The sequence below is a fragment of the Leucoraja erinacea genome, chromosome 10 (genome assembly GCF_028641065.1).
Source record: "Leucoraja erinacea ecotype New England chromosome 10, Leri_hhj_1, whole genome shotgun sequence".
Taxonomy (NCBI): domain Eukaryota; kingdom Metazoa; phylum Chordata; class Chondrichthyes; order Rajiformes; family Rajidae; genus Leucoraja; species Leucoraja erinaceus.
In genome coordinates, this window is record NC_073386.1 from 22949639 (window position 1) to 22972265 (window position 22627).

At 39.7% G+C, this 22627-nt stretch overlaps 1 protein-coding gene across 6 annotated transcripts in view; it reads left to right on the forward strand.

Annotated features, from left to right (window-relative positions):
• Positions 1–22627, forward strand: part of mast2 (microtubule associated serine/threonine kinase 2) — a 323001-nt gene that overhangs the window by 174192 nt on the left and 126182 nt on the right. For 5 of the 6 annotated variants that reach the window (XM_055641697.1, XM_055641698.1, XM_055641700.1 and 2 more), the window contains one exon: positions 22004–22095. In XM_055641697.1, the coding sequence (XP_055497672.1) occupies positions 22004–22095 (92 nt within the window). Of the gene's footprint in view, positions 1–7425; positions 7575–22003; positions 22096–22627 lie in introns of those variants that run through there. The other variant, XM_055641701.1, reaches the window with a different exon arrangement.

Below are 22627 nucleotides of genomic sequence, written 5' to 3' on the forward strand. Positions count from 1 at the left end.
TACATGTAGTTGGAGTTATTTGTATTTAAATTATTGGAACTATTTTTTATCTTTGATGTCATTTTCAAAATCACGAGTTCCATTGTTAGGAACTACTACCATTCTTTATCCTATTGAGTTACAGCACAGAAACAGACCCTTTGGCCCACCTAGTCCATGCTGACCATCAATTCCCCGTACCTTAGCACTATCCTGTACACTTAGAACAATTGAAAGATTTACCCACAGCAATAAAGCTACAAACCTGCACATCTTGAGTGACGGCAGAAACTGGAGCACACGGAGAAAACCCACGTGGTACAAAATCCGTAAAGTCAGGATCGAACGTGGGTCTCTGGCGCTGTAAGGCAGCAACTTTATCGCTGCACCACAATCATTGAGGCTGAATTAAGATCTGTATGCCATGAAATGCTGGAATCAGGGACTTGTTAACTGATTTAGAAAGCCAAATCTATCATATTGCTCCATTGCAACAGTACAGCATTGAAGCTCTGTCTTCAGCTTTTTGCGGGGGATGTGGTTCCTTGTATCAGGTTTCAGAGATTAATGGGAATTTTTGAGGAAAGAGAAAGATATGTTGTTGCATTCATTATTTCACTTTAATTTACAGTATTAAATTATTTTGTGCATGAAATAATGTTTAAACACATATGCTGATTTTAATGTTTTATAAATATCTTTGTCGGAGCCTCTTAAAATTTATGACAACTTTTACGACTGCCTAAACCCTGGCCGCAACTTTGTCGACTGTCAGAAACTGCCAGGGACCTTTTAGAGGTAGAAACTGCTCAGCACTGCGGGCCACATGCTACCTTCTGGGATGGGAAGCTACATAAGCCCCACACATCCATCTCCGATACATACAGGCATGAACAGACCTCAGTGATTCTGATATGAAGACTGGACTGGCATGATCTGGCCCAACTCTTAAAACTTAGCAAAATAATATTTGTTCTTAAGTATCTTTAAACAGAACTGAAATAGACTAATAAATTGCTTTAATATTTCCGGTCTGCACAAAAGACTCAAGTCCTTTTGGCACTGAGTTGTTTGGGAAGGATTTAAGATTGTTGATGGAAACCACCTCCAGTGGACGCATTGGTGTAGACTAAATCACAGAAGAAAGGCAAACAGCCAAAATGAGCTCTGAACCAATTTGAAAAATAGACTAATTAAAAAGGTTTTTAATTTATTCATCCCTCCAGATGAAATCGGGGTATTAGACTGAAATGGAGCAAAATCTGAGCAGTCCCTTTAAGCCAGCGGTTCTTAACCTGGGGGTCATTACCCCCATGGAGGTTGTTTGGGGATTTTCCGGGGGTCATGGGGTTATAAATAACATATCAATTTGTTGAGCTCATTTTTAGGAACCTAACAAAGGTACATACCACACACAGTATTTTGTTTGTGTATGCGTGTACGTATACGCACACAAACTGTGCGTTGCGAACCATGTCTGCCAAGAAGCGCACGTATAGTGAAGCATTTCTCAAGTTCGGCTTCACAAGCATTGTTCAAAAATCCATGATCAAGCCGCAATGTGTTATCTGTGCCAAGATTTTGAGCCACGAGTGCATGAAGCCCAGGAAACTGAAGATCTATTTGGAGTCTTGTCACAGCGACCTGGCGGGGAAGGGCGTGGAAAAACAAAAAGAAGCCTCACTCAATGGTTTCCGCATCGATTCGACGGGTCACTGCGCTCGTCAAAATGAAGCAGCGCTGGAGGCTTCATACCGGATTGCTTATCGAATCGCACAGACTAAGAAACCTCACACCATCGGTGAAGAGCTTATCAAGCCATGCCTTCTTGAAGCAGCGAAGTTGGTGCTGGGGGAACAGCAGTCAAACAAGTTCAGGCAGATTTCCATTTCGAATGACACAGTCAAAAGTCGAATCTCGTATATGAGTAATGATATTTTGCTGTAAGTAGTGAGCGCTGTGAAGAGCAGTCCAGTGTATTCACTGCAACTGGACGAGTCAACAGATGTTGCCTCATGTTCCCAACTGCTAGTCTACATTCGTTACCTCGACGGAGAAGCCATGAAGGAGGAGCACCTGTTCTCTGAGCCATTGGCCACTACCATTCGGGGAGAAGATGTGTTCAGAATGCTGGAAGTCCTCATCAAACATGAGGTTGGCTGGGAACGATTTGTTGGGGGTTTGTACAGATGGAGCACATGGTTGGAAGCAGATCTGGCCTCAAAGCCTTTGTGAAGGATGTCACTCCCCATGTCTCCTTTACCCACTGCATGATACATCGCCATGCTTTAGCGATGAAGACTCTCACTCCTGGTCTTCCAGAAGTGCTTTCAGATGTGATGAAGATTGTGAACCACATCTGAGGGAGCACAACAAACTCAATAATCTTCAGAGTGATTTGTGAATAAACGGGCACCAATTTCACTGTTCTGATATTCCACACAGAGGTGCGCTGGCGTTCGCGTGGTAAAGTTCTCAATTGTGTGATTTAACTTACAGAGGAAATAGCGCTGTTCTTGGAGAGAGGGTGTACCGAGAAGGAGAATCAGCTTCATGAAAAGATGCAGGATGAACTGTTCGTGATTAAGGTTGACTACTTGGCTGACTTTCTCGCCGAGGTGAATTCCTTGAACCTGTCACTTCAAGGAAACCTCTCAATGCTACACACGGCTCGTGACAAAGTGGCAGCGTTCAGGAGGGAAGTTTCACCTTTACCAGAGAAGAGTCCAGGACGGTGACATGACTATCTGCCCTGAGTTGACGACTCTCCTGGATGCTACGCCAGATGCTGAATGCCACTTCCACGAGGAGATCTCAACCCACCTTCTGGCAATTAATGAAGCCATCGAATGTTACTTCCCCGGACTGGACGACCACTCTCGTTATGTGTGGATCGTCCGACCCTTTTCCGTTGAAGACAGTGCTATCAGCAATACTGACGAGGCTGCGAAGGTTGAATTTAACTGAATTCATCAAGGTGCGCAGCTCAAAAGTGACTTCATGGAACAAGAGCTTGCCACATTTTGGCTGAAAGTGAAGGACTGTCCTGTTCTTTCGAAGAGGGCTCTGACCCTATTGGTCCAGTCCCCCTCAACCTATCGCTGTGAGGCTGGATTCTCAACCATGGTAACTCTGAAAATGAAGGCATGCAATAGACTTGTGATCAACGCTGACATGAGGTGCTGCCTGTCGAGCTTTCGTCCTTGTTTTGATCGCCTGATGGCTGTGAAGCAATTTCAGCCATCCCATTGACTGAGTATTGGCAGACATGTTTTAATAAATCGGGCTATTTTTTTTTCTTCTAATTTTTGTTTGGCGGGGGGGGGGGGGGGGGGGGGGGGGGGGGGGGGGGGGGGGTCACGGTACTGACCAAGAATGTCTGATGTGGTCGTGGAGCCAAAAAGGTTAAGAACCACTGCTTTAAGCATAGTCTGTAACCTCTTACTTTCAATCATGGAATACAGCCTCCGCCAGACTTGTAAGTTTGAAGCAAGTTTACTGTTGCTATAATTTTCTGTTTCTTGTTCCTTGCTGTATTTTTGCTGCTTTTATATTTTCCATGTTTGGAAATTCAGATGTAGATGCCACGTACATCTTGTACACTTTCCCTTTTGAAGGGAGGGGATTTTTTCCATACTTCAATTGGAAGTGCAATCTTTATCTCAAGGTTTTTGTGTTTGTACTTGGAGTACATTTAATTATAAGAACACAGCTTTAAATAGTATATTTTGCCAGCCAACATTGAGCAGATACAAAGCACTTGTTTTCCTCAGTTGGCGAACTTTAATAGAATCAACCATTTTCGTGCCTATTTCAACACATGAGTCTTTGTTTTGGCATTAGAATCCTTTGGGGCAATGATTTTTGAATACCTTTGTATGTGTAACCTTTTTGTTGATTTCACAAACGATTTGTTAGTTGGTTGTTTTAATTCTCCTTTGTGCAGCTGAATAGAAAAATATTGTATACCTTTTTGTGCTAAAATTGACTGTCCTGAAGTATCAACAGTTGCATAAAATAAAGCCACAAAGCTTATGTGCAATATGCCATGTAAAACATGTAATTCTATTGACCTTTACAGAAATTTGATACTTAAAGATTCAAAAGGTTATTGCCCATCCTACTCCAGCATTTCCAGCCCATTGTGCTTATAATATTTTTCTTTTGTACTTTGAAATTGATTCCCTTGCCCCACTGAAAATACAAATGATGAGGCATTGTTGTCATATAGTCTCCTATTTGCAGAGTGAAATAGCATGGAAATAAGTCCTTTGGGCCAACTCACCCATTCTTACAAGGCTGTCTTCTTGAGCTAGTCCTATTTGCCTGCGTTTGGCCCTTATCCCTCTAAAAGTTCTCTATCCATGAACCTGTCCAACTGTTTTAAATGTTGCTTTTGTATCAGCCTCAACTACTTCCTCTATCAACATACACCTACCACCATTTATTCTTCCCTTTAAATCTTTCCCTCTCACCTAAACCTATGACCTCCAATATTAGATTCCTCTACCCTTGGATACAGTCTGTGGCCATCATCATGATTTCATATACCTCTAAGTTCACCCTTCTGTCTCCTTTGTTCAAGGAAAAACTGTACCAGTCTACCCTGTCTCTCTTTATAACTCAAACACTCCAGTCCAGCACCATTCTTGTAAATCTTTTCTTCGTCCTCTCTTGTACTCAGTATCTCACTAACAACTTGTACAGCTGTAACGTGATGTCCCAATTCATGTACACAAGGTTCCTGCCAAAGAAGACAAGTGCACCAGATGCCTTCTTCGTGACTTTGTCTACTTGTGTTATCATTTTCAGGGAATTATGTACTTGCATCTCTCAGTGTAGAACAAGCAACTGCAGATGTTGGTTTACACACAAAAGGGCACAAAGTGCTGGAGTAACACAGCAGGTCAGGTAGCATCGCTGTAGAAGATGGAAAGGTGACATTTCCAGCTGAGATCCTTCTTCAGTTTGAAGAAGGATCATGACCCAAAACGTCACCTGTCCATGTTAGATGCTGTTCGATCTGCTGAGTTACTCCAAACTTTGTACTGTTTTGCATTTCTTTCAGTCTCTGTTCTACCACACCCCCAGGATATGGTTGTTTAATGTGTATATCCTTCCCAGGTTTAATTTACCAAAATGCATCACATACTGATCTGAGTTGAATTCTGGCTGCCATTCCTTTGACTACTTTCTGGATCCAGTTGTAGCCTTAGACAATGATTTTCACCATCCACCACAACACCAATTTTGAAGTTATCAGCAAACTTGCTAATGATGTCACCCGCATTCTCATTCAATTTTACATATATGACAAATAATTGGGTTCTCAGCACTGATCCCTGTTGCACACTCCTGGTCTCAAACCTCGAATCTGGGGGGAAAATAATTCTCCAATACAATCCTCTGACTCCTTCCACCAAGCCAATTTTGTATTTTAATGGCAAGTTCATTCTGAGATCCCATGTGTTCTCACCTTCCAGTCTGCCATGTGGGACCTTTTCTAAAGCTTTGTTAAAGTTCATATAGACAGCTACTGTCCTGCCTTCCTCGATTCTGTTTCACCTTTTCAAAAAAACTCGAATAAATTCAGAAGACATGACTTCCCACTCAAAGCCGTGTCCAATATCCAATTTTTGCCATTCCAAATGCAGGTAGATTTTGTCTCTCTGAATCCCCTTTAGTAACATACTGATCGCCAATGTAAGGCTCATCTGAGTGTAATTCCTGGCTTGATCTTGCAGATCTTCTTAAATAAGGATGCAACATTAAGGATGCAACCCTTTTTTTGTGTCTCTTTTTTTGCCTTGCTGATTTTCTGCTTACATGTCCACAAGAGATTTGTTTGATCCCTGATGCCTCTATCCATGTCATATGCCTCCTTTTTTTTTAATGCACCAGAGCCTCAATATCCTTATCTGCCAGGGCTCCCTACTCATGCCAACCTTGCCCTCCAGTCTCACAAGAATCTGTTGACCCTGAACTCTTCCGCTATTATAATCCTCAGTGTCCCTTATCAGCTAACATTCTCTCCCAATGAACCATTGCAAGTTCCTTTCTATTGCCATCAACATTGGCTGTGACCCAATTTAGGACATTTACATAGAGATCAGTTCTATCTTTTTCCAAAACTTGTTTTTATAGTTAACTGATTGAATTACGGTCACTTACCCAAATGTTCCCCCATTTAGGCCACTTGGCCAGCTTTGTTTCTCACGAGGAAGTCAAGTGTTGCCTGCTCTCTCTTCGGGTCATCTACACATGCTTGTGAAGACTTTCCGGGACAAACTTAAATTCTGTCCCATCTAATTCCTTCGCACTATGTCTATCCCACTCAAAATCAGGGAAGTTCATATTACCTACTATTAAAACCCTATTATTCCTCCAGCTCGCTGTGACTTCCCTATATATTTCATATTTCTAATTCACTCTGATTTATAATATAATTCCATAAAAGTCATCAATGTCTTTTTACTCCTAAATTTCACCCTTGTACCCTCACTGGACACTCCCCCAGGAATATCCTTTCTGAATTCCGCCTAATTGTTCTCCCTAATCGTTCTTTCTCCTTGCCCGTGTCCATCTGAATCACGCATATTGCTTCTACACTCAGAACATTGAGTTGCCAGTCCTGCTCATCTCTGATGCATGTTTCTGTAATCGGTATAATATCACAATCCCGAGTGCATATCCATTCTCTGTGCTCCTCTGCCTTAACTGTCGGGTTTGATTTGATGCTTATCCAGGTATACTTTAGAACAAGCAACGTTATGTGTTAAATAACTTTGTTGTGCAGTACGTAGATAAACACATTTTGTGGTTTCGAACCTGCAGTGGAAACCCTGCACTATGGAATTAGTTTCCTTGCGATGTTATTCAATCTCCATAAGCACAGATTTTCTCCCGTTTCTAATATTTTTATTTGACTGGCTACAATCATCCCTTTAAATCCTGTGTATGTTTTCTTTCTAAACAGATCTGGTCAGATTTTATAAACTAAAACAAACCCTCAAGACCATTCACCACTACACTATAAAAGAAAAAGTGTTTAATTTATATATTCATTTTTCATTCTTCCTGAGCCTCGAATATTAGAGTAATCCCATGCTAATGTATGTTGTTGTTAATTATGTTAGCACTAGTTCCTGCAAATTCTGGAAGAATAGTATTCGGTGCTTTAGATCAAATGAAATATATGAATATCAATTGATTTTTTAAAAATAGGTTTGACCAAAAATAAAGTTGAACGGTTAATGTAGCAGCAGTTGAATCTATGGTCTTAAATGACTTTGTTGCAGTGCATTAACAAAGCCTATGAAATTGCAGCCAGTCCAGCTTGAATTGCCATTACCTGCACATGCATAGAAAGCCAGGCATAATCAGTAGAAAGCAGAGCAGGCAGCGCAGACTGTGCCTTTCTGACTAACCTTAATGGAATAACCTTGCAGTCCAGAGGGAAACGCTGAGCTCTCAGTGGTTAGCAAGTACCATATTCTGCAGCCATGACAAGTATAAAGGAACATGTCTGACTCTTTTTGGACTCTGCTCTCCAATTTCTCTATGCCGGACACAAGCATGCTCCGACGTTCTAAAAGGTACTGTCTTTTATCCTCCATTCTGCTGTAATTCTGTCAAAGCTGCATTCCTGTGTTACAGAAATAATGTAAGTGCGATCGTCGTGTGCCTGCATCCCAAAAAATTGTGCAAGTCTTCTTACTGAAAAGATTTGAGCTATACGTGATACAGGGAACTTTCTTTTAAAATAATGCTCTGGTATTGTTTTGTAGAAAATCCATTGTGAACAAAGCAAACGCAATCTGATGATATTTTTATAGTGAGTGATTTTCAGCTAAAGGAAATCACACGCATGAAATATGTAAGCTTTATTATACCAATCGAAGGGCAACGCAGTGTTCAGTAGCTTGTGTTTTTGTAGAATGCTGGGCACCATGCCAGACTAGTATCGGTGAATTATGAACGAAAATGAAAGGCTGACCTTTTAAAACTAGGCAGAAAGATACATCGTGCAGCATTTTAATGTATTTAAATATTGTGAAGTGGTCCCACTTGTCAATATCCCCATGCCGCAGTTAATATTGACTGGCCCCATTTTATAAAACAAAAAGACTTTAGCCTCACTTTAGTGACTGTGTTGTATCTCCATTTTATCTTGCCTTTGATTTCCTATAAAAAATACTGATTTCTTTGCTGGACAGAAAATGTACAGTAACTAAAAACTTTCAATGCTTCAGTTATTTTGACACATTGACACCTATCCTGTATTTGTGAATCTTGATTTTTCACTTCCCTTTCAATTTGATCTGAATAGTTTTCAGACTCGTCATTAATTTACCAAATGCAAAAATAGTTTTTGTTAAAAATAAACATCTAACCTATTTGTTTATTTGTTATATGTAAGGGATGAAATACGACAGCTCTGATCAGATTCTTTTCTCTGTTCTCATTTTAAATAATGATTCATTTCATTTCTTAATGACACTTTTCCAATTTCCAATGATAGACCTGATCACTGGCTGTCATTCCACTTTTCTGTCTCTTCCCTTAAAGTCTGCTGTACAAAAAATATTTTACTGGGAAAATTCCAAAGAAAAAATCCCTTCTCAATGTTCTGAAAATATGCACCCAAATTCCAGATTCTGCCAACAGGGTAAATAAATGCCATCACCACATTCACCCTGATACATCCCATCAGATTCTTGTAAGGTTCAATAATTTTCTTCCTTCTTATATCCAGGGTAGTTGCCCAGTTGCTCTGGCTTTCCTAAGAAGATGATCTATTTTATTTCTGGAATAAACTGGTCGAATAACAACTTATTTGTCCACCAGGAGTTGAACTTGGTCTCACGGTCAGTCCTAAAGCTGTATAAACTATAATCAGGTTTGGAAGCTACCTAACCTCTGCCCAAGTTCAGAACTACCATTCCATATCTCAAAATACAGTGGACTCGGGGGTTGCAAGTTCTTCCCCATATTGAATAGTTTGCAGCCGGTATGCTGAATCCACTTGAAGGATAAGCAAACCAATGCCAATTTCTCTTTCCAGGTCAACATTCTCAGAATTGAGGCCGTAATCATTTTCAGAGCTCCATTAGGCCTGCCTCACCTACTCCTGAAACAGACACAATTCTGAGATCTGTTACATGACAGAGGAAAAGATCTAAGGATGTTCACAAAGCCTCCTTGGAAAAATGCAGCATCCCCACTGAATCCTCCCTGGTCCATGACAATTCAAAGTGGAGAATGACCACTGAGTTTGAGCACCAGGAGCACACAGAAATCCATAGTCAATGACAGAAGGAACATTACTACCCATGTGACCATATCATTGTGCCCATCTCATTAGGTGTCAATTATTCCCCAAATATGTGGAAGAATCTGCAGGTCTACATCAGTGACCTTGGGAGCCCACATAATTGGAATGGGAGGTTATTGGAAATTGCAGGTTATCCATAATTCTGACAGTGCCTAAGAAGATGATGTAAGGCATCAGGAAGCGAGAAAAAAATTTCATCCTAAACTGGGATTGAAATTGTGGCATTTAAGTGCTGATTAATGAAGAAGGTAATATACTTTCATTCCAATTTAGAAATGTTCCCTGAACCTTGCAATGCCTCACTGTGTTTTGCATGTATCAATAATTTTCAGTAGATTTTTTTTAACTGGGTGAGTCAAAAGATGGACTGATGACCTCAAGAGTTTCTTGTGATTAAAGGCAATTCTGCATTGATGGTGAGAAAAATGTATGTTAGACAAGCTGTCAAAGTTGAATTTTGAACAATTTACTGTCTCTCTGTTGGAGTTAATGGAAAAATGAGTAGCAAGGTTAGTGCTGCATTTCCAAAATTATGTAGTTTGTTGTTTGGAACTTGGCACTGGTGGCTACCTTTTCTGTCTCTAATCTGAACTCATTGCATTGTTCCAAAGCATTGCACAATGACTGAAATGAAAGTTTCTTTATGCCACGATGAATTTGGGTTTTGTAACCCAATGTTCTAGCATTGGGAAATTTAGAAAGTTAAAGAAAAGGAACAGCATGGTAAGGTAGCAAAATAGGCAATGATAGCCAGAGTCTCTCAGAAAGGGACAGAATGTACAACCACAAGTTTACACTAATAGGGGAGGGCCAGGAGAAAAAGAGGGGGTGGGGGTTATGATATGAAATTGGAAAATTTAATGTTCATACCATTGGGTTGTGAGCTACTCAAGTGTAATATGAGATGCTGAAACTCCATTTTGTGTGTGCCTCACTCTGGCAGTGGAGGAGGCCAAGGACAGAAAGATTGATTTGGGAATGGAAAGGGAGCTCCAGAGTGCAAGTGTCCAGCAAGATGCTCGCTTCGTCTATGCATAGTTTTGCCGATATTAGGAGGCCATATCGGGAATATTAAATGCAGTAAATGAGTTTGGAATAGAGGAACACATAAACCTCTTTCTCACCTGGAAGGGCTGCTGGCATCACTGTATGGAAGTTAGAGAGAAGGTGTGGGGGACAGGTTTTGTATCTCCTGAGGTTGCAGGTGAAAGTATCTTGGGGAGGGGGTGGATTGGGTGGAAGGGATGAGTGAACCAAGGAGCTGTGAAAGGAGTGGCCTCCACAGAATATGGAAAGGGTTGGGGACGGGAAGATTGTGGTGAAGATGGTGGGAATGTCAGCGAATAATGTGTTGATTGTAGAGGCTGGTGGGATGAAAGATGAGAATCAGGAGAACTCTGTCCTTGTTCCAATTGGGGGGTAGGGGGAGTGACAGCAAAGCTATTGGACACAGAGGAGACATGGTGAACGATCCATTCACAACAGCAAAGGGAAGCCACACTGGAGAAAGAAGACAGCTCAGATATCCAAGAGTGGAAAACCTCATCTTGGGTACAGATGTGGCAGAGATGGAGAGTTGCGAGTAGGGGACATCACTTTGTGAGAGGGTATGGTTGAGGTAGTTGTGGGAGTTAGTGGGCTTGTAGTAGACATCAGTCAGTAATCTGTCCCCTGCGATGGAGACAAAGAGATCAGGAGAGAGGTGTCAGATTGTCCAAGCGAATTGAAAGATGAGATGTCTACAGTACATTGGGGAACTACACTAAAAGGGTTGATTATGAGCAAATAATTGCTAATATATTTAAAAAAAAACATTTTTATAACAAGTATATATGTTATATGGTTATATATGGTATGCATATTTTTTAAGGTACAAAAAACAGAGAAAGTGGTCCAGTTATGGCTTTCGAGAGGTTAAAGAAATGGTTAGATTCAAGGAAAAGTGCTGTAATGTTGCCAAAAAGAGTAGTGAACCAAAGGATTGGTGAAATGCAAATACCTTTTTTATCTGCCTTCATGGAGTAAGACACAGTAAACCTACTGGAAATAATGAAGAATAATAGGTCCAGAATGGACATAAAACAGAAAGGAATTAGCAGCAGTAAAAAATTAACGGGACTAGCAGCCGCTGATCTATAGGAGCTATGACCTGCACGATTTTGATGTAGCCAATTGTAGAGATGCTGGTTATTAAATTCTAAAATGTTGTACATTATATAACAGATTGGAAAGTATCAAAAGTTACCCTACTACTTAAGAAAAGAGAGAAAGAGGATACACTGACCAGTTTGCCAGACATCAGTAGTAGGGAAAATGTGAGAATGTTATTAAGGAAGAGCATCTGGAAAATAATAATAAGACTGGGCAGAGTCAGCACAGATGTATTAAGGGATGTTTGACTAATTTATTGGAACTCTTTGAGGTTTTAGCTAGCAGAATGGACAAGGGGAAACTAATAAATATGGTATATTTGGATTCTCAGAAGTCATTTGTAAAATACAATGCAAGAAATTATAAACAAAATTGTATTCGGGATGGGGTAATAAACTGGCATAGGTTCAGGATTGGTTAAAGGATAGAAAAGAGTAGGTGGATCATTTTTCTTTTTGGTGATTGTGACAAATTGCCAATACTGATGTCTGGCTAACTATAGTTCAGTGCTATTCACACTCAGTGATATGGATGAGAAAGAAAGGATTTGGGATTTAAAGAAAATCTATGCACAGGCAAGAATGTGCTAGAATGGTGAAGCAGACAAGAGGAGGCAATGACCTTGGCCATCCACCGTAAAAAAAGAAAAACAGATTTTTTTTAAAATTGTGAACAATTTAAAGATGGTGCATGTACACAATTTACTGTAAAGCAAGCATAAAGCTAAAGCAAGCATTTAGAACAACAGACTGTGAAGATCTCCAAAGCAAGAGGATTTGAGTACAAGAGAAAAGGCTCTGTGGGAATTACAGAGCATCCTGATGAGACACCACCTGGTCATCTGGTAGTGTTTAGATCTGACTTCCTACCAAAGGAGGGATCAATAAGTGATGAAGGAATCTGAGCAGAGGTTCACCAAATGGGTGCTTTGGATTGTTGTTTGTCGTATGAGGAAAGTGACTAGACAACACTTATAAACTGTTGAGTTTAGAAGAATGAGAGGGGATCTCAGGAGAAGTACAACATTCTTACTGGGTTTGACTAGACTGATGTGGTAATGATGTTTCTGCTAGGTGTCTAGAACAGGAAATAAGAAGTCAGCATTTAAGACTGATATAAGAAGATACTTCATCGAGCGAATAGTCATTCTTTAGACCTTTTTTATCCAAGAGGCTTGCAGGCTTAATGTTTGACTATATTGAGGTCAGTGTAGATTTTTTGGATTGAGTGATCTAGATTTAGTGCTGAAAAGTGGTAATGAGTTGAAAGATCAGATATATTTTATTGAATGGTGGAGCAGACAATAGTGGGTCAATAACCTTCTGTTCTTATCTACTCAAATTAAAAGTGTGGATTGACCCTTTAAGACTTTGGAAGTCTTGATTCTAAATCAGATTGCATTGGATATAAGCATGAAATGATAAAATAGCCTCATATTCCTTTACATTTTGATGGGGTTTTTTCATGCTCTCCAATTTCTAACTTAATTAAAACTGAGCCCGTGTTTATTTTTTAACTGATAATGGGATTATCTGGAAGCCTTTTGTTCTTTCTTGCAAAAATTAGTCTGCAGTAAGTTTTGTACATTTTTCCTTTACAGGGCCTTGTCTAAAGATTCTGCCATGTGACGTACAATATCCACAAACCTTTTTATCAGCACCAAATACTTATTTGTAAAATGTAGGTGCCTTTTGGCAATAGTGTAAGGGGATGATCAGTATTGGCTTTCTCCCAAAGATCCCCTGTCATAAAAGCCTATATTCAGCTATTTTGCTTCACTGCGATATACATAAAATGGCTAAGAACACATATTATAGAAAAGGCAGTAGGACCAGACATCTTGGCTGCAACGCTGTAGATTTAAATCCTTCATTAAATATACTTCTGGCTAATCTGTTATTGCACAGGTACGGTACTGGTATCTACCTAGCAATGCTCTTTTTCCACAAATAGCAGAACAAATTTCTTGTACTAGCGGAAGTTGAGATGTTCAATCATGAAATATCCAGTGTTTTATTCCACATAACTCCTCCAAGTAAAGTAGCCTTACTCTGCAAGCACAGAGCCGGACAATATTAAATGATGTGTGATGTGACAAGTAACATTAACCCACGTAGGTGCTACGCAACATCATCCCTAGTGAAAGAATTTAACCACCTGACCTTGACATTCAATGGTATTATCATTGATAGGTATTAGTTGGGTGAAAGGAGTTACCACAAGCTATAAAATTAACTGCACTTATCTCGTTAATATTGTGCTTTTAAGAGGTGATCAGAAATTGGCTGTCCTACATCCTGATTTGTCTTCTAATGTCCCTTAATCTTTTCTACCACACAAGAAACAAATCAGGAGTTTATGGGATATTCTCCACATGGCAGAGTGCAGTTCCAACAGAACACTAGACACTCAATATCCAGGGCAAAGTAGCTGTAAATTCATTCCATTCAACACTGTATATACTCCCTCCATCATCTGTGCCACCTATAAAATGCACTGCAGTTAAGGCAACTTCAGTACCACCTGCGTTGCTGAAAATACATGGGTTGTAGACAAATTCTCCTGCAAATTCTATCTGCAAATTCTCCGCTATCATGACTTTGAAGTATTATGCAGTTCTTTTGCTGGATTAAAATCTTGCCCTATCAATACTTTGAAAATATGTCCACCAGGAAGACAATAGTAGATGAAGAAGGCAGCTCGTGTATCACCAAATTGTCAAGGATAATTTAGGGTGGACAATAAATCCTGGCTTACCACTACTCATGGCAAATGAATAGAATTTACAAATCACTCTTCTATCCTAATATTTATTTACAATCTTTTCTCAAACGCTGAACAATGGGCATTTATAACTTATTTTTTAAACAAGAAGCAGATGCTGGCTAAAACCGATGATAGACACAAATACTGGATTAACTCAGCGAGACATGCAGCATCTCTGGAGAGAAGGAATGGGTGACGTTTTGGGTTGAGACCCTTTGAGTCTGAAGAAGAGTTTCGACCCGAAACGTCACCCATTCCTTCTCTCCAGTGATGCTGCCTGTCATGTTGAGTTACTCCAGCTTTTTGTGTCTATCCACAAAACTAATTGTCATCTTTGATTTACATTATATTTCTTGAGTTAATTGAGTTATAAAAATCAATATTTTATAACTTTTTCTGTTCAATAAGAAACTGAGGCAGAGATGAAATACTCTGCATTTCAAGCAATATCTCTGTTGAGGAATATAGTTAATATTTCAGTTGGATGTTCTTTCAATATTCCCTGATTTATGATCCTCCCATGCACTTGACAAAGATTAATATAGCAACATATTGATATAAATCAACCTAAAAAGTCTCTAAGGCCAAGTAGTCAAAATTCGAAATGAGAAAACTATACCTCATCAGCTTATAGTGATAATCTCTGAAAATCAAACAGATATATCAAAATCCAACACTGTTATAGAGAAACATGTCACAGTTTGTATTCCCATTCTCCCATTAACCATAAGTCTGAAGAAGGGTTTCGGCCCGAAACGTTGCCTATTTCCTTCGCTCCATAGATGCTGCTGCACCCGCTGAGTTTCTCCAGCTTTTTTGTGAACCATAAGGCGAGGTTGGACAGACTTGCATTGTTTTCTCCCGAATGCTGGAGTTTGTGGTTAGACCTGATAGATGTATGTAAAATATGAGAGGCATCAATAGGGAAAACATTTACTCGGGATAGAAAAATCAAATATCAGAGGGCATAGTTTTAAGGTGAGTGGTGCAAAGCTTACAGGAGATGTACTGGGTACGTTTTTACACAGAGGGTGACGAATGCCTGGAATGTACAGCTGTGGATGGTAGTTGAGGGTGATGTAATAATGGTATTTAAGAAACTTTTGTACAGGTATATGGATCTGCAGGGATGTGGATTATGTGCAGGCAGATAAGATTTGGTCTTGGCATCATGACCTATTCCTGTGTTGTACTGTTCTATGTTCTGTGATAAAAGTACTGATATGCTAGTTCCTGATAAAATATATCAGCTAATATTTTTGATTACAGCACAGAATCAAAATATTAGAATATCTAATAATAGAATATTAGAATCCAGAGGGCAAATTTAAGAAAAGCTCTCAAACCCTTTGTATAAAAAGTTCAAAAATACTAGTTTGCGGAATTGTTCATAACCAGCATCGAGCCCTCTTCTGTAAGCAATATCCATACTTAATCTTGTTGGAATGTAATCTGATCTATTTTTTTTTGTTTACAGTCTAGTTTTTCTGAGAATTAACCAGAAGTAGATTCTTATACACTTGTGGAAATGCTACCGTTTTAGGGAGATAGTATCACCATCCCTATTTCTAATTATCCAGGTATTTTAAAGGATTCTATGGACTCTAGAGATACAGTGCGGAAATGGGCCCTTCGGCTCATCGAGTCCGCACCGATGAGCAATCGGCATGTGCACTAAAGCTATCCTTTTCACTTGGGACAATTTTATAATGTTACCAAAGCCAATTAACCTACAAACCTGTATGTCTTCAGTGTATGGGAGGAAACCACAGGGAGAACGTACTAACTCTGTACTGGTTCTCGTTGACTTCACTTTTAGTCTCTGTTGATTTGTTTGATATTTATTTTAGGGTACTAGTAATCATGCGAAGGATTGACACTGATGCACTTTATATCCTTCCTTTAGTCTAAGGGGACTAGAAATAATGTGCATGATAGGAGCAACCTGATCAATATCCTTTTAAATGCTGTCTACCGAGCAATTCCAACACATTGTTTCTTGCATCAGGTTAATAATGGACATTAATTTATGTTCCGGAAACAGTGGAGCTTACTTAAGTACTGCGATTGGAAATTGAAAATCAGAATTTACATTTAACAACACTATTTTAATGACAGTTGGCATTTCAGTAGTTCGGCAAGTCTAGTAGGGTATATTGAATTATACGATTTTGGTAATTATTGTTTATAAAAGCAATTAATCGATCGTAAAAGACAAATGTAGTCGGTGTAGTTTATGTTAATGTTCTGCAGTATTTGTTAAAATCATTTCTAGGATATGCACAAATTACTCTTTTTTACAGTTTTTATCCCCACACACAAATAATAAAATAAAGTTGATGGTGATCAAGTGGTGACAATATCCCACTAAAATTTTAAGAATTGAAGTTAATTATGGACCATGTCTCATAAGGGTTAATTACAAAATGATAATTCCGAGATACATGACAGGAGAAATTATATTTTTGGCAACTTGATTCCATCTTCCAGAAGAGCAATATTAACATATGGTATCACGTCATTTATTTAATTATTTAGGGTATGAGTAATCATGAAAGGATTGCATCCAATGACAGTTCATTCTGACAATCATCTGTCTAAAATAACACCTCCTGATGTTTGATTCAGGAAACCCATATGCCCTGTCCTCTTTTTGTATACCTTAAAAGTTCAAGGTTTTCTTTTTCTATTTTGTTGAATATTCGTACATGCCTCAATATGCACTACATTATGATTCTGAACATCCATAATGTAGAAAATTGCTTTAGAATTGCTACTTGAATGTGCATATATTAGAACCGAGAGATGAGTATCATTTCTTTGTTCTTTCGTGTTTGCTGTATGCCATCATGAATTGAATTGAATTCGTGAGGGCTCATTCAGACATAATTTTATAGTAGACTTTAAAAGGCCCTGCAATGCAAAGTCTAGACCCTTTGGAAAGTAATCCCTCAGAAAACTTCACAGAGATCATCTGTGGAGGTGACTCATGTTCACTATGCTTCAACATTCTATCAATAGGTCCTTTACAGTAACAATTTCCCTTGGAAACAAGTTCAAAGCATGTCACAGATTGTAAATTCCTGACTCTTTGCTATGGTATCTGTTGGCCTTCCATTGATTTATACGAGTGATAATGTTACTTTAAAACAGATGATAAATTATTGCAGAAACCGTATCTGCTAATTAAAAAGCAATGATGCAATTTATCAGGAAAGACCAATACCTTTTAAAATTGATTTAGATATCATTAAGTGATTATCATTAAAAAAAAAAGCCAACTATATTATTCTTGGTTATTAATTGTAGTTGTCTAATCATTTAGATTATGTGCCAGTTTTGGTGAGCTGTTTTTCTTAAATACATGAACAATGTTTTACTTTTCTTGGCTGGTCTTTTTATAGAGTGTTAACTAACTCCAGTATTTCAGTGATGCCGGCCAATCCTAATTAAAGTAATCCCCACCAAATTTATTATCTTTTCGTCCCCAGAATTGTCTTAAGTGTTGAGCTTCCTTCCTGACAATTCCCTCGCTGCAAGAATTCTGGAAAAACCCCCCACCTGTTGTTTATGTTTTGTATTTGCAATATCTCACTTCTTTATTGGCATGCTTAACATAGAATTATTTTGTCATTTCTGTGTCTGTGGTATGTGGATGCCTCATTGAAGCAGCATAGAAACGGCAGAGAAGCTTTTAAATTATGGCTTAATCTGTTTCTGGATTTATGGATTTCCCTCTTCTAATCTCACCATTTTGGCTTGAGCATTATGTTACAAGCTTATAAAATGCTATTTCTACTGTCTAAAGGTCGTTGCGATTTCCAAATTATAAAGTTGTTGGATTTTTGGCTACCGAAGGATGGAGTGCAACCAAACACACAGAGCCTTTGCATGGGTTTGAAGAAGGGTTTTGCACCCGTTGAAGAAGGGTTTCGGCCCGAAACGTTACCTATTTCCTTCGCTCCATAGATGCTGCTGCACCCGCTGAGTTTCTCCAGCATTTTTGTGTACCCCCGAGCCTTTGCATGATTCATGTTTCCTAACAATTTTTTTGCATGATCAAGTGCCTCATTCCTTTCCCAAAACATTTCAGTGATTCCTCTCTGAAGTATTTTTTCATGCTTTTAGAAGCTATTATTGATTCTCATTTTATCATTGCTACTTTTTTATATGTCTGTACATGCAATGACATAAAGAGATTCCAATAAACATTCTCTTGTTACTTTGGCAGCCATCCTAAATTGGTAAAGTACATTTTCCTCACAGTGTTGTTCAGATGCTCTCTAGTTCAGTGGAAGAGGTGTGTTGCCCCAAGAACATTTCCCACTCTATTGCTGGCAAAGTTTCAAAAACATGGTTGCTGTCTTTGTTAGTGATCCACTGAGAGTGCAAATTGTCTTTACCTAATCATTTTATTTTAACAATTCATCTCTATCCTCCCTCATCAGAACTTCTATTATCTAATGAAAAGAGCTTTAACATTTCTAAATGTTCCCATTTGAACATAATATTGAAATCTGGTAGACAAAAATGCTGGAGATATTTTTGTCTACTGTCACTAGACATGATGCCGAGAGCAGGGTAGAACGCAGGTGTGCTAAGTTGAAGGGTTTGAATGGCTGAAATATGTTGTGGCCTTGTTGATCTTGATTGAAAAAGGATTTGCTTGTATTCTTATTTGTTAAATCCCTCCAGTTTAACTATAAAAGTGCCATCAAGATGATATCATCCAGAAGGGGAGGGAAGGGGGTCAAAAATCCACTGACTGATGTGTAGTTGCTGCTTGTAATCTATAGCACTTGTGTACGACAGCTTAACTAGTGCCCAGTTAAAGTTAAATTGTGGCTGCAGGGCTGCAGAAAGTGAGTGTAGCTGCAGGAAACGTTCAGATGGCAGACCAGATTTTGTTCCATTGTTGTCTTATTTAATGGAATTTCAAAAATTTAAATTGAATAGTTTGAAGTTCTCGTTGTTTATATTTTCATTCATCTACAAATCGACACACGCCTATTCAGAATTAATGCATCACACACCCTGTCTTTGGTAAGCAAATCTGTTTATTTTTGTTTTATACTTGTGAAATTCAAATATCGATAAAATGGATGATAAGTTTATATGATTTAATTTTGAGAATGCACAATGGAAATCGGCTAAGGTCTCCATATTTTCATGTGGTTTTGTTGACAGAACAGTGATTGCATGTTTAAGATGTTCTTGTAATCAGTCTCCCTTTTGGCTGGATCCCCCCAAAATGATGGGTCAGTCGGTTATACTGAAATCAGAAAATAATTTCATTGAGAAGCCTTGTGTGCTATAGTTTTGAATCATTGGAATTCTGTGCCCAAGAGTGCTGTGAAAACTCAGTCATCGAGTAAAATAGGATGGATATATTAAGTGAGGGATAGACACAAAATGCTGGGGAAACTCAGCGGGTGAGGCAGCATCTATGGAGAGAAGGAATGGGTGACTTTTCAGGTTGAGACCCTTCATCAGATTGATGTCGGGTGGGGGCGGGAAAAAGATAGAAAGTGGGCGTAGACAGTAGGACGCAGGAGAACTGGGAAGGGGGAGGGGAAGGAGGGAAAAAGCAAGGGATATCTGAAATTAGAGAAGTCAATGTTCATACTGCTGGGGTGTAAACTACCCAAGCGAAATATGTTCCTCCAATTTGCGCTGGGCCTCACTGACAATGCAAGAGGCCCAGGACAGAAAGGAACCGATTGGGAATGGGAGGGGGAGTTGAAGTGCTGAGCAACTGGGAGATTGTGGAGATTGGTTTGGAAAGGGATGTACCAGAGCCAAAAGATCAGCTATATTCTTATTGTATAGCAGAGTGTGGAATAGCCAACTTGCACTTCTGTTTCTTAAGTCTAACTCATGAAAATGCAATTGCAAGAGCGATGACTAACATTTACCATCATTTCCAGTGGGACAATGGCTGGATCAGTGGATCATATTCATGATCACCAAGCAAGCCACCTCCTGACTGTCTGCTCATTGAAGAGCCTGGTCCCTTAGCATACTGCTGGGAGGTAGAATCTTTACATTAGTGGATAGTCGTCAAGTCAAGAGATTTATTGTCATGTGTCCCAGATAGGACAATGAAATTCTTGCTTGCTGCATCGCAACAGAGTATTGTAAGCATAAATACAGAACTGTTCAGTGTGTCTATATAGCATAGATCATATATATACACACACAGACATAAATAAACAGATCAAGTGCAATAGGCTGTTGTAGTTCAGAGTCTGTTTGAAGGCAAGTTTAATAGCCTGATGATGTGGGGAAGAAGCTGTTCTTGAACCTGGATGTACCAGATTTCAGGCTCCTGTACCTTCTACCTGATGGCAGCGGAGAGATGTGTGGCCAGGATGGTGTGGGTTCTTGATGATGTTAGCAGCCTTTTTGAGGCATCGACTGCGATAGATCGCTTTGATGGTGGGGAGGTCAGAGCCCATGATGGTCTGGGCAGTGGTCACAACTTTCTGCATTCTTTTCCGCTCCTGGACGCTCAAGTTGCTGAACCAAACCACGATGCAACCAGTCAGTATGCTCTCTACTGTGCACCTGTAGAAGTTTGAGAGAGTCCTCTTTGACATACCGACTCTCCGTAATCTTCTCAGTAATAGAGGCGCTGATGTGCTTTCTTTATAATTGCATCAGTGTGCTGGGACCTGGAAAGATCTTCGGAAATATGCACGCCCAGGAATTTGAAGTCCTTGATCCTTTCCACCATCGTCCCGTTGATATAAACGGGATTGTGGGTCCCCATCCTACCCCTTCCAAAGTCCACAATCAGTTCCTTGGTTTTGCTAGTTTTGAGAGCCAGGTTATTGTGCTGGCACCATTTGGTCAATCGGTCGATCTCACTTCTGTACTCGTCACCATCAGTGATTCGTCCCACAACAGTGGTGTCGGCGGCGAACTTGATGATGGAGTTTGCACTATGTCCAGATACACAGTCATGAGTATAGGGTGAGTACAACAGGGGGCTGAGCATGCAGCCTTGAGGTGCTCCCGTGCTGATTGTTATCGAGGATGACATATTTCCACCAATACGGACAGACTGGTCTGTGGATGAGGAAGTCGAGGATCCAATTGCAGAGGGATGCGCAGAGACCCAGATCAGAGAGCTTGGTAACCAGCTTGGAGGGGAATGATGGCATTAAACGCCGAGCTGTAGTCAATGAGTAACAGCCTGACATATGAGTTTCTGTTGTCCCTGATAGGCCCTGCTGTACAGTAATCCAGCTTTAGTGTTGAGATTTCTCAGTACTGCCGGCAGGATGCATGGTGAGAGGCCTCCAGTTGTGAAACCCTATTCTTTTCCAGGGTCTAACATCTGTACTAATGTCTCCTCTGCTTCTCCACCACTACCTCTTGTAATCTCTTAATTACATATTTCTTTGTGCAAGAGCTGCCTTTCTCTCTCCTTATGTGCTATGGTTTTGAATTGTGTGTGGTGAGACTCCTGCAAAGCATTTTGGAATATTTTGGCCCACTAAGAGCACTCAATTAGCGGATGCTGTTTATAAAGTTGCTCAGTAGATTTTGATACACGCATGGCTATTTAATTCTTGGGAAGCTAACTTCAGCCTTATAATTAATTGCACTGCGCAATGTACCAGATATTATTCATATTTTAAGACAAGGAGAATAGAATAAAACTCTTTGAATATTCTGAGTAAAAATGGTAGGCTTGGAAAAAGATACAAGAAAAATGGTTTCTTTGTGCTTCATGGTTTCTTGAACATTTGCATTATTATGTTTCAGTTGCCGTACAAATAACCGGAAGAGCCTAATTGTGACTTCGAGCACCTCGCCAACTCTGCCGCGTCCGCATTCACCGCTGCCAGGGCACACAGGTAAGGAGTAATCATTTAAAAACCTACTGGGACTCTGTTTTTGTAGCATCTACAGAGCAAGTCTAAACGTAATTGGCTCCACCACCAACATTTTGTGACTGCGAATGAATCCTGTCTGATATCCTCGGGCTTCTTCAGGAGAACTTGCCAAATCCATGACCTCCGGCACCACAAAGGGAAAGGGCAGAATTAGCTTGAGTATACCAATACTCCAGCACATCTTCCGAACTTGGAAGTATAACACTATTCCTTCTTAGCCTTTGAATCAATGTGGAATCAGCTCTCCAAAATGGTAAAAGAGGGTCATATTGAATGACCATCATCAGTGTCTCAGGTCAGTTGGCTGCAAAAAGCAAATGCAAGCAATGCCCAGTTCTCCAGAATGCATAAATAAATTAGGTGCAGCGTTCCACTTAGACCAAGGTTGGGAATTTTGACCTAAATTGATCAGGCACATCACATCTTAGTGCATCCTACTGGATTTTGTCCAACTGTTGCAGTCAGCTTTATGTCATCTTCAGGCAGTGATAGC